Source organism: Hypanus sabinus, chromosome 15 (assembly GCF_030144855.1).
Source record: "Hypanus sabinus isolate sHypSab1 chromosome 15, sHypSab1.hap1, whole genome shotgun sequence".
NCBI classification, from domain to species: Eukaryota; Metazoa; Chordata; class Chondrichthyes; order Myliobatiformes; family Dasyatidae; genus Hypanus; species Hypanus sabinus.
This window is the reverse complement of record NC_082720.1, coordinates 84,392,005-84,419,495: the sequence shown is the minus strand read 5'-3', so window position 1 is coordinate 84,419,495 and position 27,491 is coordinate 84,392,005. Positions and strand designations below refer to the sequence as shown.

General features: G+C 39.2%; 1 protein-coding gene across 2 annotated transcripts in view; it reads right to left on the bottom strand.

The window, feature by feature from the left end:
- Nucleotides 1-5,392, bottom strand: part of LOC132405643 (cytochrome P450 2U1) — a 29,075-nt gene extending 23,683 nt beyond the window's left edge. The window contains exon 1 of one of the 2 annotated variants that reach the window (XM_059990623.1): nucleotides 68-5,392. In XM_059990623.1, the coding sequence (XP_059846606.1) occupies nucleotides 68-431 (364 nt within the window). In that variant the 5' untranslated portion in view covers nucleotides 432-5,392. The remainder of the gene's footprint in view (nucleotides 1-67) is intronic. The other variant, XM_059990622.1, reaches the window with a different exon arrangement.
- Between the last annotated feature and the right edge of the window lie 22,099 nt (nucleotides 5,393-27,491).

Genomic DNA, 27,491 nt, shown 5'->3' with positions numbered 1-27,491 from the left:
AGGTGGTAAACTATTAATCGGTTAGTAGTCTGACAGTTACTAGAATCCTCTCCACCCCCCCTCTAACCTTTGCGCTGGGTTATGATGGTTATCAGGGGGATGGTTGGTCTGTCGGAGAACACGTCGGCATTGCGTTGCAGCGCGTCTCTGACCGCCTCGAAGCCGTTCAGCACCACCAGCAGCCGGCCGCCCAGGTACAAGCTGGAGACGCTGCCGTACGTCTCTGCCATGGCGCTGAGCAGCAGATGCGGAGGGAGCCGAGCTTCCGAGCCGAGGCCCGGCAGCGAGCCGATCAGGGGCCAGCGCCGCGGGCCGGCGGGGAGCCTGGCGCGGTCCCGAGCCCGAGCCCGGCGCTTCACCACGCAGTGAGTCAGCAGGAAAACAGCGGCCACCAAGAGGACGGTGAACCAGTTCAGGCCGTCCGCCGCCATCTCCCTCTGGCCGACACGGTCACGTCACGCAGGCCAGGGTCAAAGTGCGTGCTGGGCCTAACCTTCAGAAATAGGCTTTAAATGCCGGAAACTTGGGAAAAAGTCAACTTTCAGCTCGAAAATCTTCCCTAAGACTGGAGAGGAAGAAAACAAATTAGCTTAAGGGTTTCAGGGCTTCTGGGGAAGGAATGGTCAGGATGAATGGAATGACTAATGAATTTGCTGAGGTCTTCTGCTTTATGGGTGAGAAAACCCAAAAGTATGAAATGAGGGTATTTGGGGAGTAAGAATAGAACATAGAAATCTACAGCACATTACAGGCCCTTTAGACCACAACGTTGTGCTGACCATCTAATCTACTCTAGAAGCTGCCTAGACTTACCCTACTATATAGCCCCTGTAATTTTCTAAGCTCCATGTATCTATCTAAGTGTCTCTTAAAACACCCGATTACATCTGCCTCCACCACTGTCGCCAGCAGTGCATTCCATGCACCCACCACTCTCTGGAAAATCTCACCTCTGATATACCCTCTGTACCTACTTCCAAGCATCTTAAAACTATACCCCTTCATGTTAGCAATTTTCAGCCCTGGGGGAAAAAGCCTTTGGTTATCCATACAGTCAATGCTTCTCATCAAATTACACACCTGTATTACACCTGTAATGTTTCCTCAACACTATCTGCCCCTCCACCAATCTTTGTATCATCTAACTTGGCAACAAAGCCATCTATTCCATCATCTAAATCATTGATATACAGAATAAAAAGAAGTGGTCCCAACACCGACCCCTGCGGAATACCACTAGTCACTGGGAACCAACCAGAAAAGGATTATTTTATTCCCATTCACTGCCTCCTAACAATCAGCTAATGGTCTAACTATGCCAGTAGTTTTCCTGTAATACCATGGCTCTCAACTTGTTAAGACCTTCTGAAAGTCCAAATATACAACTTCCACTACATCTCCTTTAACCTGCTTGTAATCTCCTCAAAATATTCCAACAGGTTTGACAGGCAAGATTTTTCCTTAAGGAAACCATGCTGACTTTGTCCTATCTTGTCCTGTGTCACCAAGTACTCCATAACCTCATCCTTAACATTGACTCCAACATCTTCCCAACTGCTGAGGTCAGGCTAACTGGTGTATAATTTTCCTTTCTGCTGCCTTACTCCTTTATTAAAGAGTGAAGTGACATTTGCAATTTTCCAGTCCTCTGGCACCATGCCAGAGCCTAATGATTTTTGAAAAATCATTACTGATGTCTCCACAATCTCTACTGCTATCCCTTTCAGAATTGTAGTGTGGAGTTTATCTGGTCCGGGTGACTTATGCACCATTAGGTTCTTCTGCTTTTTGAGCACCTTCTCCCTTGTAATAGTAACTGCACTCACTTCTCTTTCCTCACACCCTTCAACATCTGGCACACTACTAGTATCTTCCACAATGAAGACTGGTGTAAGATACTCATTTAGTTCATCTGCTAGCTCTCTGTCCCCTGTTATTATTACTCCAGCCTTATTTTCTAGCTGTCCTATAGCCACACTCATCTCTTTTATTTTTACATACTTGAAAAAGCTTTTACCATCCTCATTGATACTGTTTGCTAGCTTACTTTCATATTTCATCTGTCTTCTCGCTAATTTTTGCTTGTATGCCCTCTCTTTTGCTTTTACATTAGCTTTGACTTCCCTTGTCAGCCATAGTTGTACTATTTTCCATTTGAGTATTTCTTTGTTTTTTTGAATACATCTATTCTGCACTTTCCTCATTTTTCTGGGAAACTCACATCATTGGTGCTCTGCTGTCATCCCTGCCAGCATCTCTTTCCAATTTACTTTGGCCAACTCCTCTCGCATACCACTGTAATTTATTTTACTCCACTGAAATGCTGCTACATTAAACTTTACTTTCTCCCTATCAAATTTTAAGTTGAACTCAATCGTATTGTGATCATTGCCTCCTAAGGGTTCTTTTACCTTAAGCTCCCTAATCGCCTCTGGTTCATTACACAACACCCAATCCAGTATAGCTGATCCCCTAGTAGGCTCAATGACAAACTGCTCTAAAAAGCCATCTCATAGGCATTCAGCAAAATCACTCTCTTGAGATCAATTACCAAGCTTTATCAATTATCAATTCTCAATCTGCCTGCATATTGTAATCTTCCATGGCTATCATAACATTGCTCTTTTGACACCCCTTGTCTATTTCCATTTGTAATCTGTGGTCCTCATCCCAGCCATTGTTGGGAGGCCTGTACATAACTGCTATCAAGGTCCTTTTACTCTTGCAGTTTCTGAACCCAACCCAAGAGGATTCAACATCTCATGGGTTGAGATCCTATGTTACATCTTTCAACTGATTTGATGCCATTCTTTGCCAGCAGAGCCACAACACTCCCTCTGCCTACTTTTCTGTCCCTCTGACACAATGTGTAACGTTGGACATTCAGCTCCCAACTACAACTATCCTTCAGCCATGTGACCTTATCATCTATAATAATGCAACAAGATCTTGCACCTTATTTCTTGTACTCTGTGTATTGAGATGTAACACTTTGAGTATTGTACTTGCTACCCTTTTAGATTCTGCATCCCTACGCACTGATACCCTGCTGGCTGCAGTGTTACAGTGCAAGTGGACAGATCTGATACACACAGAGGAAAAGGATTATCTGAGATTATGGAATTTGACACTGAATGTGGAAGATCTTCACATTTATATAGATCTGATGTAGGTGTCTGCAAATTAGTTACCCAATCCACATTTTGTTTTTTTTCATTGTATAGGAGACCATGTTGTTAACACAAAATACAAATCTAGCATAAACATAAGAGATTCATACAGAAATGCTGGAGGAAGTCAGCAAGTCTGACCCTTCATCTCCTGCTGTGGTAGTGTCATATATGGAAACCCATGTGGTCCAACAGGTCCATGCTAATAAAGATTGCTGTTCAGTCCATTTCCTCTGTTAATCTTTTTTATCCATGCGCCTGTCCTGATGATGCTTGGCCTGAAACAATCCCCCGTGGATGCTACCTGACTTGCTGAGCTCCTCCAGCGTTTGTGTGTTACCTGCATATTGTAAATTGGAGGAAGTGCAAGTAGAAGCTGCTTTATTTGAAAGGCCAATTTGTGTTCCAGAATGGTGGAAAGAAAAAATGTGAAGGACACTTGTTGCATTGCCCATGATCATTAGAGTCATACAAAATGGAAATTGGTTATTTGGCCCAACTGATCCATGCAGATTAAGATTCCCATCTAATCTGGATCCATTTGGTCTCTTAAACCTTTCCTACCCATGTACCTGTCAAAGTACCTGGGCCTCTGTACCTCCCTCTACAACTAGATCCTTGACCTCCTCATCAGAAGACCACAGTCAGTGTGGATTAGTGACATTTCCTTATTGCTAATTCCACTGTACTGTACCCTCACCCACTCCTGTTTCCATCTTGATATACTCCATGACTGAGCCACCACAGCTCTCTTTTGCTAGAGAAATTACTACCTGCTAAGTGAAGAAGATTATACCAGCTTCTGTCCTGAATTGTCAACCCCTTATGTTAATTCCTGATTCTAGACAGTTCAGCCAGGAGAAACATTATTCCTTTTCTACTTCATCAGCCCTGTGAGTATATTGTATGTTTCTTTCTTCTGAACTCCAGAGAACAAAGGTGTAGTCTTCATAAACATGCCTCATGGTAAATCCCCCTATCACTAAAATCAATGTGTGAGCCTTTGCTGCATTCCCTGTTACATACTGTACATCCTCATGAGGTGGGGCAACTAGATGTGCACATAGTATTCTAGATACAGTTTCACCAGGTCTAATATAGTTGCAATACCTTACTCATGTATTCAAATTCTCTTGCAATAATAGTCAATGCACCACCATTGATCTTCCTAATAACTTGCTGTATCTGCCTGTTCTCCCATTACCTTAGTTTTGAACTTCTTTCCGTAGCATATCTCTCCCTCTTCTCCCCCTCAGTTAAGTTACTCTCCTCATGGGGCTTTCCAATTCATTTGGGTAAAGTACAAAAGCTGGTGACCTGATTAAGCAGATTTAATACTCTACCTACTACAAAACCCACCCACTCTCAGGAGTTAAAATTACTCTGTCGTAGAAATGGATCATTCAGCCCTGCTTGCTAAATCAAGTGTTTAAGCTTGACAATGCTATCATTTCACCTTCAATTGCCCTTCTCCTTTTTCCATATTGTGCTTTATCAGCTTTTCTTCACAAACATTTCTGATCTTTGCCACACCTACTCCTTGAAACAGCAAGTTCTATATTCTTATGATTTCTTAGAAATCACTTGAGGCAGTACATGCAATAGAAAAGAAAGGGCCTCATGGAAGACCAGCAGTCAGGATTTACAGAAGATAGATCGGATGACAAGATTAGCTTTATTTGTCACATGTGCATCGAAACATAAAATGTGTAATTTGTATCAACTGCCAACATATTCTGAAGATTATGCTGGAGACCCATTTCTGGCACCAGCATAGCTTGTCTTTAACTCATTCATCCTAGCCCTAACTGTATGACTTTGGAATGAAGGAGGGAAGTGGAACACCTGATGGAAACTCATATAGTCATGGGGAGAACATACAAACTCCTTCCTGGCAGTAGTGGAATTGATCCTGGATTGCGAGCGCTGTAAAGCGTTACACTACCTTACTGCCCTAATAACTAACAACTTCTACAAAACCTCTCACTCCTGAATAATCTACTACCTAAAAGGAAAAGGAGAGAAGGGATATAGGAATACAACACCACAAGTTCCTTTACACATCACATCTGATTCTAACCTGGAAATAGATGATCACTCCTTTAAGTTTTCATGGTACAAATTTGAAATCTCCTATCTAAAAACACAACAGTAGTATCACCAAATAGATTCCAAAGATTTTAGAGGGCAACTGGCCTTTTCAATGCCATCTCTATCCTGTGTACAAATAAAGAAAAATTACTTTTAAAAAACAAATGAAAGTCATGATGACACTGTGGTACATAATATTTAGAACTCTTTGCATCTTTAGTTACTGGCTTCGACTTTGCTGTGGGGGAAAGCAGCAAATGGAATACCAGATATATATTTCCACACAGACAAAAGGTAAGACAACGCTAAGAAAGTGACCTATTCTTGTCAATTAGTTTATTGTAACATAAACCAGTGAAGTTGTGCTCTGACACAGAAGTCACAGAATAAACTGTATGCACGCTAATAATAAATACAACAATAAATACAGTGATGAGCGCAAAAACAACAGAACAGTACAATGATGTAAACAAAGGTAGAGCATAAGGAAATATTAAAGTGAGAATAAAGAGGTAGAAGTAAGAATGAATGAATGAATGAAATTAATTTTGTTCAGTACAAGCTTAACAAAAAGCATCATTTACAACAGTGATTTTATAGGACAAAATTACAACAAAAACATAGATATTCTTTGTTGTATAAGTAAAAAGGGAGGGCGTAATAAGCTGTAGTCTCAGCCTACACCCTTTCAGTCTGTTTTAAAGAATATCTATGTTTTGTGGCCGATGTGAGAAGAACCCTGTGCAAGGTCAACCCACAGAAGGCTGCTGGACCAGACAACATCCCTGGTAGAGTGCTCAGAGGATGTGCAGACCAGCTAGCAGATGTTCTCACTGACATCTTCAACATCTCCCTGAGCAGCAACATACTTCAAGGCCATCATCATCGTCCCCGTGCAGAAGAAGTCTTCAGTGTCCTGCCTAAATAACTACTGTCCTGTTGCACTCAGATCCATCAACATGAAGTTGTTTTGAGAGGCTCGTCATGAGGCATATCAAGAGCCTGCCGTCCCCCTCACTGGATCCCCGGCAGTTTGCGTACCGTCCCAACCGCTCAACAGATGACACCATTGCCATCACCCTCCACCTGGCCCTAACCCACCTAGACAAAAAAGTCGTACTTTCAAATGCTGTTCATAGACTTAAGTTCAGCATTCAACACAATCATCCCTCAGAAACTGATTGGAAAGCTGAGCCTACTGGGCCTGAACCCCTCCCTCTGCAACTGGATCCTAGACTTCCTGACTGGGAGACCTCAGTCAGTCTGGATTGGGAGCAGCATCTCCAACACCATCACACTGAGCACGGGGGTCCCCTCGGGCTGTGTGCTCAGTCCACTGCTGTTCACTGTGCTGACCCATGACTATGCTGCAACACACAGCTTGAACCACATCATCAAGTTCATCGATGGCATGACCGTGGTGGGTCTCATCAGGAAGAACAACGAGTCAGCTTACAGAGAGGAGGTGCAGTGGCTAACAGACTGGAGAAGAGCCAATAACCTGTCTCCGAATGTGAACAAATGAGATGGTTGTTGACTTTAAGAGGGCACGGAGCGACCACTGCCCACTGAACATTGACGGCTCTCGGTAGAGATAGTTAAGAGCACCAAATTTCTTGGTGTTCACCTGGCGGAGAATCTCACCTGGTCCCTCAACACCAGCTCCACAGCAAAGAAAGACCAGCAGCATCTCTCTGTGAAGGCTGAGGAAAGTACATCTCCCACCTCCCATCCTCATCACATGCTACAGGGGTTGTATTGAGAGTATCTTGAGCAGCTGCATGACTGCCTGGTTCAGAAATTGCACCATCTCGTATTGCAGGAAGCTGCAGCGGATAGTGAGATCAGCTGAGAAGATCATCGGGGTCTCCCTTCCCGCCATTACGGACATTTACACTACACGCTGCATCTGCAAAGCAAACAGCAATATGAAGGACCCCATGCAACCCCTCATACAAACTCTTCCCCCTCCTGCTGTCTGGGAAAAGGCACCAAACTATGTAACAGTTTCTTCCCCCAAGCTATCAGACTCCTCAATACCCAGAGCCTGGACTGACACCTTACTGCATTATTGTCTTGTATATTATTTACTTTAATGCCTGCACTGTTTTGTGCACTTTATGCAGTCCTGGGTAGGTCTGTGGTCTAGTGTAGTTTTATTCTGTGTTGTTTTTTACGTAGTTCAGTCTAGTTTTTGTACTGTGTCATGTAACACCATGGTCCTGAAAAAACATCGTCTCATTTTTACTATGCACTGTACCAGCAGTGATGGTCAAAATGACAATAAAAGTGACTTGACTTTTGTTGTAACTTTGTCCTATGAAATCATCGTTGTAAATGTTTTAGTGTTTGTACTAACCGAAATAAATTAATTTCATTCATTCAAAAGTAAGGGTTTGAGAATGTGAAACACTACTGGGAAGGGAATTTAATTTCCTGGAATTTACAAACATTTAAAGACATATCAAATTTAATAATTAATTTAAAATTGATTAAGTACATTCTAATGAAATATCTGCAGCCTTTTCTTTCCATTGAAATTACTGGAGTCACTGAATCTGTGGTAGGTCTAACCTTGGGCAGAAACAAGAGAAAATCTGCAGATGCTGGAAATCCAAACAACACACACGAAATGCTGGAGGAACTCAGCAGGCCAGGCAGCATCTATAGAAAAAAGTACAGTTGACATTTTGGGCCTGAAACATCAATGGTACTTTTTTCCACAGATGTTGCCTGGCCTGCTGAGTTCCTCCAGCATTTCATGTGTGTGCTAACCTTGGGCAGGATCACCAACATAAACTGTTAAGATGGTGCACTCCATGAAGAATCCAATGTCAGAGTTCAGGTGGGAAATCTCCATCAAGTACCTATAAAGAAGTTCATAATTTTGCTTTCCAATTTCCAGGGCATGCAGCATTTACTGACAGCTACGGAGAGAAATACCAGCATTTCCATGCAAGTCCAAGTTGATTCCTCTATTGATATTCCAACATCTCAAAAATAATCAACAATCTCATAATGCTACTCCACCAACCAGCAGCTTTGCATATGAATAGTCACTAAGGCTTATAGTCAACTACATACACACATATGCACATGTACAAAAACATCAATGTTCAAATATAGTGCTGATGCAACAATGAAAAAAAATCCAAGATTGGTTTGGTTTTGAAAGGCTCTGTTGTATCAGAGCGCCCTCAAGTGGACCTGATAAGATAATACAGAATCTAATTTTAAACTGTTAATACTACAAACAAAGAGATAGTAGGTTGTCTGAAAATTCTCTGTTTTCCCGTAATCCAAAGGTCACCAAGGTCTTTCATGAAATCCATATTGTCAGTTTGCCTAAAATCAGATTACAGAGAACAGATCAGTGTTATAATCTAGAGACAGCTTCTAGCTTCATTGATAAACTTACTCACCAATTGGAGAGGTCAAATATTGCTCTGTTCATAACCCTGCAGTTTGAGAAGGAGAAGCTGAAATCAGATGGCTTTGTGGCCAAGTTTGCAGACACAGGTGGAGGAGCCGGTATTTTTATGGAAGGAGGTAGGACTTCCATAACAGATTAGGAGAATGGGCAAAGAAGTGCCAGACCGAATACAGATTAGGGAAGTATATAGTCATGCATTTTGGTAGAAGGAATAAAGGGGTAGACTATTTTCTAAACGGGGGAAAATTCAAAATCTGAGGTGCAAAGGGACATGGGAGTCCTGGTGCAGGATTCCCTAAAGGTTAATTTGCAGGTCCAGTCTGTGGTAAGGAAGGCAAACATTTTGAAAGAATATACTGTGAAAGCAAGGAGTAATGCTGAGTCCTTATTAAGTATTGGTCAGACCGCACTTGGAGTATTGTAAGCAGTTTTGGGCCCCTTATCTAAGAAAGAATGTGCTGGCATTAGAGAATGTACAGCGGAGGTTCACAAGAATGACTTCGGGAATGAAGGTGTTAACTTATGAGGAGCATTTGATGGCTCTGGGCCTGTACTAGCTGGAACTTAGAAGAATGAGAGGCAGGATCTCATTGAAACCTATCAAATATTGAAAGGCCTAGACAGAGTAGATGTGGAGAGGATGTTTCCTTTAGTGGGGAGTGTTAGACCAGAGGACACAGCCTCAGAATAGAAGGATGTTCTTTTAGAAATCAGAAGCAATATCTTTAACCAAAGGATCGTAAATCCAAGAAATTCGTTGTCACAGGTGGCTGTGGAGGCCAAGTCATTGGGTATGTTCAAAGAGGAGCTTGATAGTAAGGAGAACAAAGGTTACAGGGAGAAGGCAGGAGAATGGGGTTGAGAGGTATAATAAATCAGACATGATGGAATGGCAGAGTGGGCTTGATGGGCTGAATGGTCTAGTTCTGCTCCAATGTCATATAGTTTTGTAACCCCCCCCCCCCCAAGGTTTGGTGGGCTGTGTTAGTCTAGGGAAAGACACCCTCTGGCCCGCCAAACTTGTGAAACCTCGTTTGTGTGGATGCTGCATGATGTTCTCCCCGTTACAAATCAGTACCACAAAATAACAAACAGTACACCATATGGAATTAAATGATTTAGCTTTATAATTCTTAATTTGACTAGAGGGTTAGTAAAGAAAAACAAAAAGGAAAAGGCCCATTTTAATGAAACAGTCTAATGCACACATTGGAGCTCATGACTTTCCTATCCGTTTGTTCTCCACTAACTTCCCCCAGGCATCGTCAACTCCCAACCCCATTCCACGTCCACTCAGTCCTGCAGTCTATGACCTCTCCATTCTGGCAACTTCTCTCTCAATCTCCTGCCAAATAAAAGCCTGCAAATCCCTTCTCTCAGACATGCAAGAAAGAAACACCACACCTCTCATTGGATGGTGCACATTCCAAGGCCCACGTTATCTCTGGTCATAACCCAGACACTGCTGGTACAGAGAAACCATCGCATTAGGAGTGAAACCTTACAGCGTGTTACAGTCTTGTGGTATTATAATCTGTATAACTGATTCTAGCTGTCATTGGAGGTTTAATGCTGAGAATGCAATGAAAAACAATGGATGATTGAGATAAAGGTAATCACCCGAAGAGATTAGTAGGAGGGCAGAAGAACCAATTTAAGGATGTTTTAAAGCCTCCTTGCAAATTGCAATCTGGATATTTAGATTTGGGAATCCTTGTCCAAGAAGTGTCAAAACGGATGAAGAGTGACTGGGGTCCCACAGAGAACCTTAAATCTCTTCGTGGGGAACATGCAGAAGCCCTGTGAAAACAATGTTGAATATTCCATCTACATTGAATTCAACAATTTCAGATAAAGTAATTTCAGTCATTTATCACATATTTTCAATATTCAGCTTTTCTCCTTTCCATCCATTTGGTAAATTATGATTTAATTCATCTCTTTTGACTTGGATCTTCCTAGTTGTTATTTGTCAGCTTTTATCAGCCTGTTTCAGCAGACATCACCATTATTTATGCCATTCAGTCTTTAAAACATCCAGGGCATTGCCTATGGTGGGTTAAATTGTTCTACAACAATAATCTACTATTTTAAGCTTAATGTTCCATTTTAATACCAATGTAAAGTTGCAATTAAGATCTACTTTTATTTTCTTCTTCTCCTCTGATTTATAGTTCTGTGGCAACCAGAATACCCTAATAGCAAAGGAGAGTGACATTTTATCCAGGAATATGAATAGTAAATCTGACCAGGCAATTACTTTAAAATAGGCATTAGGACACTGGACCGAACAGTAGAGGAACAGGCACTTTAGCCCATGATGACTGCGTCAACCATGATGCAAATCAAAACTCCCACGTTTGCCAGCAGGAGGCCTATATCCCTCCTGGTCATGTGCATTTAATGCCCTTTAAGTGCTTCTGTTTCCACCACTTCCCCTGGCAGTAGGTTCCAGGCACTACTACCACTCTATGTGTCAAAAACTTTCCGTGGAAGTTTTCTTTAAACCTTTCCGCTCTCACCTTAAATCTATGCCACTGGAAGTTTCCGTAAATACTGGACATTTCCACTCTGGGAAAACAACTCTAACCTCCTACCTTAGGTAAGTTTATCCTAATTTTATGTACTTCCAACAGATTATCCCTCAGCCTACAAATACAACATAACTTCCCCAATATTATACACAACATCCCAATTGATGAAGGCAAGTATACTATACTCCTTCTTAGCCGCTCTGATCTAGTTGTATTGGCACTTTTGGAGAACTGTAGAGTTGCTCCCCATGATCCTAGACACGAGGGGGGTCTGCAGATGCTGGAAATCCAAAGCAACACACACAAAGTGCTGGAGGAACTCAGCAGGTCAGGCAGTGTTTATGGAGAGGAATAAACAGTTGATATTTCATACAGAGAGCCTTCATCAGATCAAAACATTACCTATTCAGTATATGACTCCCCAAAAATGTGACTAGTTCTTGCAGACGTGACCTCCCTTGCACCAACCAAAGTAATTTTCTTACATCCATTGCTTATTTTAGTGTCCCAGTTAGTTCCCAGAGCTGTTAGGCAAATATCCATTTTTCATCTCTTAAGTAACTCAATGATACTTTCAGATATAGTTAAATACCTTGAATCTATACAGATTTAAATAATTAGTAGCTGCATTTTCCTAAGCTAATTTTCAGATCTTGTTGCATTAGTACCTTATGATCTTCAGTGAAAATGAAAACCGTCAAACAGTTAACAAATTCGCCAGTTCTACTTCGGCAGTTGCAGTTTTTTGTGCATCTCACTTTAATGGATCTAAATTTATAATGCCTCCTCCTTAACAAGTAATCTGATCTACTAGATAATACATTAAGTAGAAAGCAGAATGCATCTCGCGGTCGGTCCCAACTCAACAGTATTTTCCAAGTAAGATAATCAATGTTGCCTGAATAGATTATTCTAGCTGTTGATATTTGTCTTAAAACCTATCAAGTAAATAACAAAACTTACAGAAGTAACTGCTGAGAATATTCAATTTGTCATTCTAAATGAAATTATATTTTATAAGCAATTCCATTTATTTATAGGTCTTCATGTGAGCCCATATTCCAATTATCATGGACCTTGAATTGTAACAACATAGTAATGATAATTTCACCTTATGAATTAGTTAAGGTTGTTAGTAAATGAGATTTTCAGTGACATTGTGAAACATAACAATTGTGGAATCTCGAAAGGCAGAGGCAAAGGATCTGCCGGCATCACGACAAAGTTTCAGGAAGTATGAACTCTGTGAAAGATGACTTTATGCATGTGAAATACTTTGTAGTTAGATAACTGACCATGGATTTCATTCACAGGAAGAGTAGCTCTTCCTGGATCCTTACAGGCTCTAAGGATAGCCTGTTGTTCCTTTCTGTGCCATGTGGTGCTTTGGGTGGCAAACTTGCCATTTCTTTAGCATTTTGGTCTGTTTTTTTAGGGGCCAAGTTGCTACCTCGATGCTCAGCCCAGCACAGATAGAAAGCATGCAAGGAGCCAGCTAGATTCAAACCCAGGACCACTCGCCTTGAAGTCTGGAGCAGATGCTGCTGTGCCACAGGCTGGTTATACAGAGTATAAAAGGCATCAGCAATTAGTTACTCTCTGCAATCCCGATGCTGACTCAGGATCCCACAGTTCGATTTTGTTTGGTGATGCTCACAACTGGGAGGAGTGGTCAAGAGAGGTCAAGTACAATCAGACTGTGACTTGCATCTAGATATTGTTTATTTAGTTAGCGAATTTCAATGTTCACTGACCTCTAACTTCCTTAACTGATCCTTTACAAATATCCTACAGGGGTTTGGCCATTTTATCAAATAGGAAAATAAAGTTCTGCTGGTATCCAACCACTCTCAGAAAAGAGAGCTGATGCCATATTGTCAAAACTTATTGCCATTAAGATTCAGGCCTGTCCTTGCAAATTGAAGTCAGAAGACTATATCCTTAATAGGCTTTATTAACTAAACCTTGTTCAAAAGTTCAAAGTAAATTTATTATCGAAGTACATACATGTCGCCATATACAACCCTGAGATTCATTTTCTGTGGGCATACTCAAAACATCCAAGAAACATAACAGAATCAATAAAGACTGCATCCAACTGGATGGTCAAACAACCTATGTGCAAAAGTCAACAAACTGCAAATACAAAAAAAAATTTAAAAAAATAATAATAATAATAAGCAATAAATATTGAGAACATGAGATGAGAGTCCTTGAAGGTTAATCCATAAGTTGGGAACAGTTCAGTGATGGGGCAAGTGATCCCCTCTGCTTCAAGAGCCTAATGGCTGAGGCGTAATAACTGTTCCTGAATTTGGTGGTGTGAGTCCTGAGGCTCCGGTATCTCCTTCCTGATGCCAACAGTGAGAAGAGATCCCGGCCTGGGAGGTGAGGATCCATGACGATCAATGCTGCTTTCCTGCAACAACACTCTGTGTAGATGTGCTCAAAGGTGAGGAGAGCTTTACTCGTGATAGACTAGGTCACATCCATCACTTTCTGTAGGACTTTCCATTCAAGTGCATTGGTGTTTCTATACAAAGCTGTGATGAAACCAGTCAATATATTCTCCACCACACATCTATAGAAGTTTGTCAACGTTTTGGATGTCATGATAAACATTTGCAAACTTCTAAGGAAGTAGAGACTCTGCCGTGCTTTCTTGATAATTGCACTTACATGCTGGACCCAGAAGAGATCCTTTGAAATGATAACACTGAGGAATTTAAAGTTGCTGACTCTCCCCACCTCTGATGCCCCAATGAAGACTGGCTCATAGACCTTCGGTTTCCTCCTCAAGAAGTTAATATTCGTCTTCTTGGTCTTGCTGACAATCTTGTGCCGACCATGTAACCTACTCTACAGACTGCCTAGAATTTCCCCAGCAAATAGTCCTCTGTTTTTCTAAGCTCCATGTACTATCTAAGAGGTTCTTAAAAGACCCTGTTGTACCCGCTTCCACCACCACTGCTGGGAGTGTATTCATTGCACCCATCACTCTCTATGTGAAAAATTTACTCCTGACATCCCCTCAGTACCTATTTACAAGCACCTTAAAACTATACCCCCCCCCCCCCCCATGTTAGCCATTTCAGCCCTGGAGAAAAAGCCTCTGGCTATCCACATGATCAATGCCCTTCATCATCTTATGCACCTCCATCAGGTCACCTCTCATCCTCTGTCATTCCAAGGAGAAAAGGCCAAGTACACTCAACCTTTTCTCATAGGGTACGCCCTCGAATCCAGGCAAGACCCTTGTAAATTTCCTCTGCATTCCCAATAGTACCCACATCCTTCCTGTAGCAAGGTGACCAGAACTGAGCACAGTACTCTAAGTGGAGTCTGACCAAGGTTTATATAGCTGTAACGTTAACTCACGGCTCCTGAACTCAATCCCATGGTTGATGAAGGCCAACCCACCATATACCTTCTTAACAACACTGTCAACCTGCACAGCAGCTTTGAGTGTCCTATCAACACGGACCCCAAGATTCCTCAGATCCTCCACACTACCAAGAGTCTTACCATTTATATTATATTTTGTCTTTAAGTTGGGCCTACCAAAATAAACCACTTCAGACTTATCTGGCCTGAAGTCCATCTACCACTTCTCAGCCCAGTTCTGCATCCTATTGATGTCCTGCTGTAACCTCTGACAACTCTCCAGACTGTTCACAACACCCCCCACCCCACTTCCTCATCCAGGTCATTTATAAAAATCACAAAGACGTGTGGTCCCAGAAGAGATTCCTGTGGAAAACCACTGGTCACTGACCTCCATGCAGAGTACAAACCATCCACAACCGCCCTTTGCCTTCTGTGGGCAAGCCAATTCTGGATCCACAAAGCAAGGTCTCCTTGGATCCCAGAATCAGAATCAAGTTTATTATGACCAGCATGTGACATGAAATTTGTTAACTTAGCAGCAGCAGTTCAATGCAATACATAAAATAGAAGAAAAAAAATAAGCGGTAACTCAATTACAGTATATGTCTATTGAATAGATTAATAATCATGCAAAAAATAGAGATACTATATATTAAAAAAGTGAGTTAGTGTCCAAAGGTTCAATGTCCATTTAGGAATTGGATGGCAGAGGGGAAGAAGCTGTTCCTGAATCGCTGAGTGTGTGTCTTCAGGCTTCCGTACCTCCTTCCTGATGGTAACAGTGAGAAAAGGGCATGGCCTGGCTGCTGAGGTCCTTAATAATGGATGCTGCATTTCTGAGACACCGCTGCCTGAAGATGTCCTGGGTACTTTGTAGGTTAGTACCCAAGATGGAGCTGTCTAGATTTACAACCTTCTGCAGCTTCTTTTGGTCCTGTGCTGTAGCCCCTCCATACCAGACAGTGATGCAGCCTGTCACAATGCTCTCCACAGTACATCTGTAGAAATGTTTCAGTGTATTTATTAACTTGCCAAATCTCTTCAAACTCCTCATGAAGTATAACCGCGGTCCTGCCTTCTTTATAACTACATCAATAAGTTGGGACCAGGTTAGATCCTTGGAGATGTTGACACCCAAGAACTTGAAACCGCTCACTCTCTCCACTTCTGATCCCTCTTTGAGATTTGGTATGTGTTCCTTCATCTTACTCTTCCTGAAGTTCACAATCAGCACTTTTGTCTTACTGACGTTGAGTGCCAGGTTGTTGCTGCGACATCATTCCACTAGTTGGCATATCTCACTCCTGTACGCCCTCTCTTCACCATCTGAGATTCTACCAACAATAGTTGTATCGCCAGCAAATTTATAGATGGTATTTGAGCTATGCCTAGTCACAGCGTCATGTGTGTATAGAGAGAAGAGCAGTGGGCTCACGGCCCTTTCCGACTCTCCTAATTCCATTCTTAAACTCCTTCCTAGCAACCTTGCAATTTTCTAGAGCTATAACTACGTAGTTTCTTGAACCTTTCATAAACTTTTCTTCTTGATTTATTCTACCATCCATTCCCTGCCTCAATGGAACATACCTATGCAGAATTTCATGCAAATGTTCCCTGAACATTTGCCACATTTCTGCCGTGCATTTCCCTGAGAACATCTGCTCCCAAGTTCCCGCCTAATAGCATCATATTTCCCCCTACCCCATCTAAATGTTTTCCCAAGCTGTCTGTTCCTACCCCTCTCCAGCACTATGGTGAAGGAGATAGAGTTGTGGTCACTACCTCCAAAATGCTCTCCAACTTAGAGATCTGACACCTGACCAGGTTTATTTTCTAATACTGGATCAAGTACAGCATCTCCTTTAGTTGGCTTATTTACATATTGCACCAGGAAACCTTCCTGGATACACCTAACAAACTCCACCCCATCTAAACTCCTTGCGCTAAGGAGATGCCAATCAATATTAGGAAAGCTAAAATCTCCCTTCACAACAACCCTATTATTATTGCTCTGTTCCAGAATCTGCCTCCCTATCTGCTCCTGGATATCCCTGTTACTATGTGGGGGGGGGGGGAAGGTCTATAAAAACACCCAGTAGAGTTATTGCCCCTTTCCTGTTTCTGACTTCCACCCACACTGAGTCAGTAGACCATCCCTCCATGTCCTCCTCCTTTTCTGCAGCCATGACCCTATCCCACATCTTTTGCCTCCCTCTCTGTTCTTTTTGAAACATCTAAAGCCTAGCACTCTTAGCAGCCATTACTGCTCCTGAGACATCCAAGTCTCTGTAATGGCCTCAACAACGCAGTTCCATGTATTGATCCACGCTCTAAGTTCATCTGCCTTGTTTATGATACTCCTTGCATTAAAATAGACACATCTCAAACCATCAGGCTGAGTGCATCTTTGCTCTAACATCTGCCTAGCCTTCCTCACAAACTCCCTACAAGCTGTCACTACTTATTTGCCAACATCCCCATCTTCTACTTCTTCACTTTGGTTCCCAACCCCTGCAAATTTAGTTTAAACCCTCCCCAGTAGCATTAGCAAACCACCCCAACAGGATATTGGTCCCCCTTGGATTCAAGTGTAACCCTTCCTTTTTGTAAAGGTCACACCTGCCCCAGAAGAGGTCCCAGTGATCCAAAACTCTGAATCCCTGACCTCTGCTCCAACCCTTCAGCCGTGCATTTATCCTCCATCTCATTCTATTTCTATACTCACTGTTGCGTGACATAGGCAGCAATCCCGAGATTACTACCTTTGAGCTCCTGTTTCTCAACTTCTTTCCTAACTCCCTGTATTCTGCTTTCAGGACTTCCACCCTTTTGCTACCTATGTCGTTGGTACCAATATGTACCACAACCTCTGGCTGCTCAATCTCCAATTACAGGATTTTTTGTACGCACTCAGAAACATCACAAACACTGGCACCTGGGAGGCAAACTACCATCTGTGTTTCTTTTTTGTGTCCACAGAATTGTCTATCTGTCACCCTAACTATAGAGTCCCCTATCACTGCTGTCCTCCTCTTCCCTTTCCTACCATTCTGAGCCACAGGGCCAGACTCAGTGCAAGAGGCACGGCTGATGGTGCTTCCCCCAAGTAGGCTGTCGCCCCACCCTCCCAACAGCACTCAAAATGGAGTACTTGTTAATGAGGACAGCCATAGAGGTGTTCTCCACTACCTGACGCCCTCCCTTCCCTCTCCTGATGGTCACCCACTTACCTGTCTCCTGTGGCCCCGGGGTAACTACCTGCCTGTAGCTCCCGTCTATCACCTTCTCACTCTCCCTAACAAGCCGGAAGTCATTGAGCTGCAGCTCCAGTTCCTAACTCGGTCTCTAAGAAGCTGCAGCTTGATCCACCTGGTGCAGATGTGGCCATCAGGGAGCCTGGAAGTCTCCCAGACATCCTACATTTAACACCCAGAACAGAAAACTGGCCTCAGAGTCATACTCACCATTCTAATGCGCCGAGCCCTGTAAAACGCTCTTTTAAAAAAAATTTTCTCCTCGACTTGTGTTAAGCTCTCTTTCTCTTCGAATTGAACGGTCTGCTGCTAATGCGTCTGTTGGAATAATTCTGCTGTTATTATTAATAATTATTCCAATAGGAATACCCCAAAATATTCTGCAAAGAGTGTTAATTGAATGTTCCAAAACATTGACAGCCCTTTTTCTTCCACAGATGCTGCCTGTACCATTGAGATTCTCCAGTTTGTTTCCTTTTGCTCTAGATTACAGTAATCAGCAGTTTACAGTCATCTGTAGTCTCATGGATTCCTATTAATTGATTGACACTTTTGTCCCATATCTGAGAAAACCTGATCAATGGTCTTAACTCAAATGGCCCATTTTCCCACAACTAAAGCAGGGCCCACTCTTGCAAGGTTGAACGGATATCTTTCCTTCCATGGCATGACTGCATGCTCCACTGATGGGCAAAATCTCAGGCTTTCTGGAAGCTTGCATTAATGGAAGAATGCCAGAAACCAACTGAAGGTGGCTTAATAAGTTATTCAATAACCATTTCTTCAATTCACCTTTATCCACACTACCTGTTTTACTTGCTTCAGGCACCTTCTGAGTGGTGCAACTGTGCCTATGCAGTCTATGCTTGAACAAGGTGAGTATTTCCATTACTCCATTTCTATCCTTAGCAATTAATGCTCATGTGCTTCCTCTCTTGAGCCAACTGAATTAAGTATTTGCATCGGGCCACTGTAATTCCAGAAGTTGTGGGTAAGATGGGCCTAACTGAGGGCTTAAACATGGCGCTTATGCATTTGTTTCAGGTTAGGATGGGATTGCTCAGACTTAGCATGCACTATCAAGTTCAAAAGGGCAATCTTTAAATAGGACCAAACGAATGACTGCTGGTCTGAAAGTTAACTTGATCTGCTGCTTGAGCGATTAGATATATATAGGGGGAATGTCACTCTAGGCATTATGCCTAGTAATGGTGGATTTTACTGCAATGAGTTGGGAAAGGAACCAAAGATTTTGTAACATCCTCTGTCATCACAGGGTTAGGACCTGTTTCCACACTACATCACTGTATGAATTAGTGAAATTATAGTCTGTGTGCCAAACTCAACTGATCTACATTCCTTGTGCCCTCCTCTAAATTTGTATTCCCATATGAAAAGCAAAAAAAAAAATCTGCAGATGCTGGAAATCTGAAATAAATGTATAAAATGCTGGATTTTACTGTCAGGTGCTATATGTTAAGAGAGACTGAGCTAATGTTTCAAATCAAGGTCTCTTCCTCAGGCAATAAAATTTTCAGCTACTTCCAGGCAATGCTGAAGCCGAGTTATGGACATGACAACAATTTGTAGCAGTGAAACAAGTTAGTAACTGCAGTAATATTTCACCTCTGTCAGTCCGTTGGTTTATCTCCTCAGCTCTTCCTAAATCCATTCCTCCAACTCTTGGAGGTATGTTCCCTCGTTCTTTTCTCATCCACCATTGGAAACAATTTAAAGAGCAAACACGAGGAAATCTGCAGATGCTGGAAATTCAAACAACACATACAAAATGCTGGTGGAACACAGCAGGCCAGGCAGCATCTATAAGGAGAAGCTCTGTCGACTTTTCAGGCCGAGACCCTTTGTCAGGACTAACTAAAAAGAAAGATAGCATTTCCTCATGATCTTAATACCATGCATGATTTTTTAGGGAAATTGAATTTTCCAAAATTATCACTTGAAGAACATTTAATATTAGAAACTCCTATTACAGATGCAGAAATTAAAGATGTTATTTCCTCAATGAATTCCGGAAAGGCACCAGGTCCAGATGGGTATACAGTTTTTTTCTTCTACTCTTTCTCCTTGGCTATGTAGGGTTTTTGAAGAAGCAATTAGATTAGGTAAACTACCACAATCTTTTTATAGAGCTTCTATCTCTTTAATACTAAAAAAAGACAAAGATCCTACTGATTGTGCATCCTATACACCGATATCCCTGTTGAATGTAGATTCTAAGATCTTTTCCAAGATATTAGCAACCAACCAGGTTGGAGAAGGCATTACCTCAAATTATCTCGGTGGATCAAACTGGATTTATTAAAAATCGTTATTCTTTTTTTAATATTAGGAGATTAATGAATATTGTTTATACTTCTTCACGTAGCACCCCAGAATGTGCCATTTCATTAGATGCTGAGAAAGCATTTGATAGAGTTGAATGGCCATATTTATTTACTGTGCTTGAGAAATTTAACTTTAGTCCAACATTTATATCTTGGATTAAACTGTTATATCAGACTCCAGTAGCCTCGGTTTTTACTAATAACCAAAGATCTCCCTTTTTTCACTTATTTCAGGTACCAGGCAAGGTTGTCCTCTCAGTCCATTACTATTTGATATTGCTTCAGAACCTTTGACAACTGCTATTAGAGAATCACCTAACATTTTTGGCATTATTCGTGGGATGGATATACATAAGTTATTATATGCAGCTGACTTGTTATTATATATTTCTGATCCTGAGAATTCCATTCCTGCAGTTATATCACTGTTGGCTCAGTTTAGTAATTTTTCCAGTTAGAAATTGAATCTTGGACTCCACCTCCAGGCTACGGACATGTAAGACTAGTCGCTTCTTGTCCGTCTTTAGTCGCTCCCTTTTCCAATTTAAACTTTGAAATTTCAACTTTATTCAGTCAGTTCAGTTATAATTATGGCTACTCTCAGAGGCGCCAAAAGAAATCCAGACCCAGGCAATGGAAAGTCCAAGAAAACCAACGAATTCTCAGAGGAACCCCCCTGGGTAAAGAGACTAGAATCTCAAATCAGCAATATCAGCATTGAGATAACTCAACTAAAAGAGAAATTCGAAGGAAAAGTCAAGTCTTTGAGCCTTGATCTTAAAGAAATTAGTCGAAATACTGCAGACCTTTCTTCATGTTTGGAAAAAGCCCAACAACAGATCATTGATCTTGAAGCTCGATCACGTCAGAACAATATTCGAATTGTTGGATTAAAAGAGAAATCAGAATCGGCCGACACACTGGATTATTTCACAAAAATGTTTCAGTCTTTATTTCTGGAGGTTTGTTTACAGCCTTCAGATATCGAAATAGCTCATAGAATCGGCACTTTAAAATTTTTGGATCAAGGTAAAAACAGAAATATTGTGGTGCGCTTTCTCCGTTTCAAAGACAAGGACCATATTATTAAGCTTGCGAGAAAAAAAAGACTCTTTCAATATCAGAATTCAGACATTCGTTTCTATGAAGATTTTCCACGCAAAATTGCAAATGCTATGAAATCAGCGTATGAAAGAAAGCTTTTTCCATTGCTCCAGTGAAACTGAGGTTCTTCGTTAAAAAATCTGGTTTTCATCTCTTTGATGATCCACTTGATGCATTGAGTTTTATTAATTCTTTATCCGATGCATCCGATGACGAATCTGAAGGTTGAATGATTGATAATGGTTTGATTGTCTTGTGGTGTAAAGAGTGATGAGGCTGAAAGATTTGATGGTTACAGAAGTCTTTAGTTTAAAATACATTTTTATCTCTGAAAAAGACTGGTTTGGATGGCTTCAATTTCAGAAGACATAGAGGGAGAACTGTTGATAGTCTGTAATAAGTTTGAACCATATAGAATTTTTTTCTGCAGCATTTAAATGAATTAATTGTTCTTTTGGTTCGTATGCTTTTGTAAAAATTATTTGGGTCTCAGATGTCAATCAGGTTGGGATGATGCAATCTCTCTCTCAACCAGCCCACTTTGCCCGAGGGCTTGCACGTAGCATAGTCCCCCATCCACAACCGTGGTCTCCAGGAGACAATGGTCAATGTCGCGTTATTTTGCATCGCTGGGGGGAACAAGGCATTCGGCACATCTCTCTCCCATTTCCTGGGTCTACTGACCCCCCCCTCAACTAGTGCTCTGGTGATTCTCACAAAGGAGGGGGCTGCGGACATAACTACACAAAGTTCCATGATGATATCTAAACAGCTAAGTGTTTTAACTTGGAATGTTTGCGGCTGGAATCATCCTATTAAGCGTAAGAAAACATTTAAAGTTATTAACCGATTCCAGCCTGATATAATCAAGAGATGCATATCAGGTTATGTGATAAAAATCGATTTTTTAAATTTTGGAAGGGTTCTCAGTTTCATGCAAATTCCCAGAGTAAAACTAAAGTGTGTTTCTATTTTTATTGATTCCAATATTCCTTTTAACCAGGAGGATATTATAACTAATTTCAATGGTAGATTTCTGATTGTTAAAGGAACAATTTGTAATTGAAAAATGGTTTTGATTAATATTTATGGACCAAATGTTGACGATCCCTCATTTTTAAAACTGTTTTTGCATTATTACCTGATTTAAATGAATATATGTTATTAATGGGTAGTGATCTTAATACTTGTCTAAATCCTTTAATGGATAAGTCATCATCCAAATATCAACTCTCTAATCATTCTGCATCACTTATTAATTCCTTTTTTATTGATTATGGTTTAATTGAGATCTGGAGGCATATGCACCCTAGTGATAGAGAATACTCTTTGTTCTCACATGTTCATAATAAATATTTGAGAATCGACTATTTCATAGTTGACCCTCGACTTTTATTCAATGTTCAGAAATGTGAGTATGGTGCGATCGCTATTTCTGATCATGCTTCTTTAAACTTAATATTTGAACTGAAAGATGTTGTTTCTACCAGACAATTCTGGCGTTTTCCAGAACATTTATTACAAAGTTCAGAATTTGTTGAGTTTATCTAAGCTCAGATAAAAGAGTTTTTTCTCTTTAATAATATAGGAAACATCTCTAAGTTAGTAATTCGGGATACATTAAAAGCTTATTTACGCGGTCAAATTATTTCATATGTAGGTAAACTGAAGAAACAAACAAGAATGGAATTAGATAAAATCTCTAAACAAATTAAAGAATTAGATAACATTAATGCAATCTCTCCAAATGCTGTTTCATTTAAAAGAAGAGTAGAATTACAATCACAGTATAATTTATTACTAACATATCCTATTGAAGGATATTTGCTTAAATTGAAAAGTCAATTTTATATCTTTGGGGATAAAAATAATAAGCTCTTAGCTTCTCAATTAAGAGCAACTAAAGCTAAAAGACAAATCTTAAAGATTTGTAAAAACAATGGAGATTTAGTAAGTAACCATGAGGACATTAATAATACTTTTCAGGATTTTTATTCTGATTATAGATCTCAATTTCCTGCAGACTCCTCTAAAATGAAGGCTTTTTACATAAGATTACATTTCCACAAATTTCTTTTGAAGGTCAACAGATGCTTGATGCTCCAATTACAGGGCATGAAATTCAGAAAGCTATTTTATCAATGCAATTAGGTAAAGCTCCTGGACTTGATGGTTATTCAGTGGGATTTTAGAAAAAATTTGAAAGATTACTTTCTCCGTATCTTTTGGAAATATTAATGAATGCTTTGACAAGGGTAATTTACCTTCTTCTTTTTATGAAGTATCTATTTCTTAATTATTAAAAAAGATAAAGATTCTGTTGAATGTTCATCATATAGACCTATTTCGCTATTAAATGTGGATGCAAATATAGGCCAATCGCTTGGAAAATATTTTAACTGAAATTATTTCTATGGATCAAACGGGCTTTATTAAAGGCTGTTATTCTTTCTCTAACATTCGGAGATTGATGAACGTTATATATTCATCATTATCTAAGCAACCTCAATGGGTTATCACTCTTGATGCAGAAAAGGCATTTGATAGAGTTGAGTGGCCATATTTGTTTAAAGTATTAGAAAAAAATTGGTTTTGGTTATAACTTTAATAGTTGGATTCAAATGATTTATAAGAATCCTATTGCCACGGTCATTACTAATAACTGCCGGTCTTCTTTTTTCTCACTTTCTCGTGGCACTAGACAGGGATGTCCATTAAGTCCTTTATTATTTAGTCTTGTATTGGAGCCTTTAGCTATAACATTATGTGAAGCTAAAAATATCCACGGTATCTCTATGAATGGAACCACACATAAGATTTCTCTTTATGCAGATGATCTTTTGGTTTTTATTTCAAATCTTGAGGAATCAATTCCTAATCTTTTGGAAACACTTAAAGATTTTGGTAAATTTTTAGGATATAAGCTTAACTTGAATAAAAGTGAACTGTTTCCATTAAATGTTCATGTCAGTACATATAGCAATATTCCTTTTGGAGTTGTTAATACATTTAGATATTTAGGTATTGTAATTACTGAAAAATATAAAGATCTCTATAAAGTGAATATAGTTCCTTTAATGGACTCCATGAAACAATTATTTTCTAGATGAAATCCACTTATTTTTTTCTTTAACAGGTTGCATTCATGCTGTGAAAATGATGATTTTACCTAGATTTTTATATGTTTTCCAAAATATACCTATCTTTTTAACTAAAAATTTTTTCAATCAAATTGACTCTTAATTCTTCTTTTATTATAACAATAAGAGACCTAGAATTAATAAGTATCATTTACAAAAATTTAGAAAAGATGGTAGACTTGCACTTCCTAATTTAAGTGTATTATTGGGCTGTGAATATTAGACAATTAGGTTTTTGGCTATATTGGCTTGATAAGAGCCAAAAACCATTATGAGTTGATTTGGAATTAAAAGCTGTTAAACAATTTCATTTAACATCAATTTTAGGAGCTCCATTACCTTCACAGTTCTCTAAAATTCCATATTTAAATCTCTATCCGGTTATTAAACAATCCCTACGGATTTGGGTTCAGTCCTGTAATTCTTTTACTCTTAAACAATTTAAGTTATCTAGTTTTTTATATCGAAATTTTTTATTTAAACCTTCAACAACTGACCCCATTTTTCTTCTATGGAAATATAAAGGAACTCATTCTTTTACAGATTTATTTTGTGATGACTTTTGAGGAGTTAATAAATTTTCTCTTGCTCATACACACTTTTTGCAATATTTTCAGGTTAGACATTTTTTACAACAATATTTACCTAAGTTTCCATATTTACAAGAATCTGATTTGTTGGATACCGCTTTGAAATTGAATCCCTTAGTGAAAGGTTCCATTAGTAGAATTTACATTTACTTTTATTACAAAAAGAGAACCTATCACTAAAGATTAAACAAGGTTGGAAGAGAGAACTTAATATGACCTTTATTAATGAATATTGACTTTGAGTTTTGAAAAACGTAATTTCTTCTTCTGTATGTGCCAACCATTGTTTAATTCAATTTAAAATTGTACACCGGTATTACTTAACAAAGGAGAGACTATCTAAAATATTTCCTAGTATAGTTAACTATTGTGATAGATGTAAAACTGAAGTAGCTACTTTGTCAGATATGTTCTGGTCATGTTCTTCTTTAAAATCGTTTTGGAAATCTTTATTTTCTACAATTTCTAAAGCTTTTAAAATTATTTTACAACCTAATAGATCGAGTGTTCTATTTGGAATAGTTCTGCATCATATTCAGGGTATCTCATCTTCAGATCAACACTTAATTGCATTTGTTATACTGCTGGCAAGAAGGGCTATTTTATTAAAATGGAAAGATATTTCTTCCCCTAAATTAATTGAATGGTTTTCTCAAGTGATGTTATGTCTTAGTTTGGAAAAAATCAGAAGTAGAACTTTTGATCCTCGATTTGATTTTGAGAGAAGATAGGGTTCTCTTACCAAATATTATCATTTAATTTGAATTAAGTTATGTGGTTTCCTTCCAATTTTATTTTTATATATAAATATGAAATGACAGTTGATGACTCTTTTTTATATTTTTAGATGATGGTCAAACGTATTGCTCTGCGGGGTTGATTCCTAATGGTTTTTTAAATATAGTTAGTGGGGGGTTTTTCTTAGTCAGATGGGGTTCTATTTTTTCCCTTCTTTTTTCTATAAATTTTTTTCCCATTATTATATTTCAAGATCAGTTTTTTCTTTTCTTCAGCTTTATTAATTGTATGCATACTAATCTGTTAAAGTTTTGTATCATTTAATAGCTGTTGATGATTACATATCAATAAAACGATTCTAAAAATGAAAAAGTGAAACAAATTGAATCTTAATAATAGTGAACTGTTCCCCCTAAATAGGCGGGTTTCAATTTACAGAAATTTACCTTTTAGATTAGTTACTGATCATTTTACATACTTAGTGATTAAAATTACAAAAAAAATAAGGATTTATTTAAGGCTAATTTTTTACCCTTAATTGATCAGATTAAATGTTTGTTTACTAAATGGTCACCACTGTCTTTTTCACTGATAGGTCGGATTAACACTATTAAGATAATTATTTTACCTAAATTCTTATATATATTTCAAGCGGTACTAATTTTTATTTCAAAATCCTTTTTTGACAATGTCGATTCAAAAATTTCTTCATATATATGGCAGAATAAAAATCCTAGGTTAGGTAAAAGATATTTACAGAAGTCAAAAAAGGAAAGTGGATTGGCATTGCCAAATTTTAGATTTTATTACTGGGCAATTAATATCCGATATTTGAAATGTTGGTTATGGGATTTGGATTAATCTCTTAGCCCTCATTGGGTAAATTTGGAAACTAAATCTGTACAAAGATTTTCACTGGGTTCTATTTTAGGGACTTCTCTTCCTTTTGCTTTTTCTAAATTGCATAGACTGATTGATAATCCAATAGTTAAGCACACTCTACGTATATGGTTTCAATTTCAGAAATTTTTTGGGTTGAATCAGTTTGTTTTAGCAATTCCTATTGTATCTAATTTCTTTTTCCTCCCCTCTATTATGAACCAAGCTTATTTAGCTTGGAAGACTAAAGGTATGCTACGATTTTCTGATTTATTTTTGGATGATCGTTTCATGTCTTTTGAACAATTATCTAATAAATATAATTTGCCCAGATCCCATTTTTTTTAGATATTTACAGATTAGGAACTTTTTAAACACTGTACTTCCTATTTTTCCAAATCTGGATTCTATGGGTATTTTGGAGAAAATGCTACAATTAAATCCTTTTCAGAAAGGTGTAATATCAAATGTATACAATATAATTATGAAAATATGTTCAGAGGCTTCGTATAAAATTAAGAATGATTGGGAAAGGGAACTGAAGTTTACAATACTATTGAGAAATGGGATAAAATTCTTCAACTAGTTACTTCATCCTCTATATGTTCCAAACATTCGTTGATACAGTTTAAAGTTGTGCACGGTGCTTATATGTCCAAGGATTAATTAACTCATTTTTATTCCCATATTAATCCTATATGTGACAGGTGTCATTTTGAGACAGCCTCTCTAACTCATATGATTTGGTCATGTCTGTCTTTGAAAAAATATTGGGAATATATTTTTGATATTATTTCTACGGTATTGAGTATTGATTTACAACCTC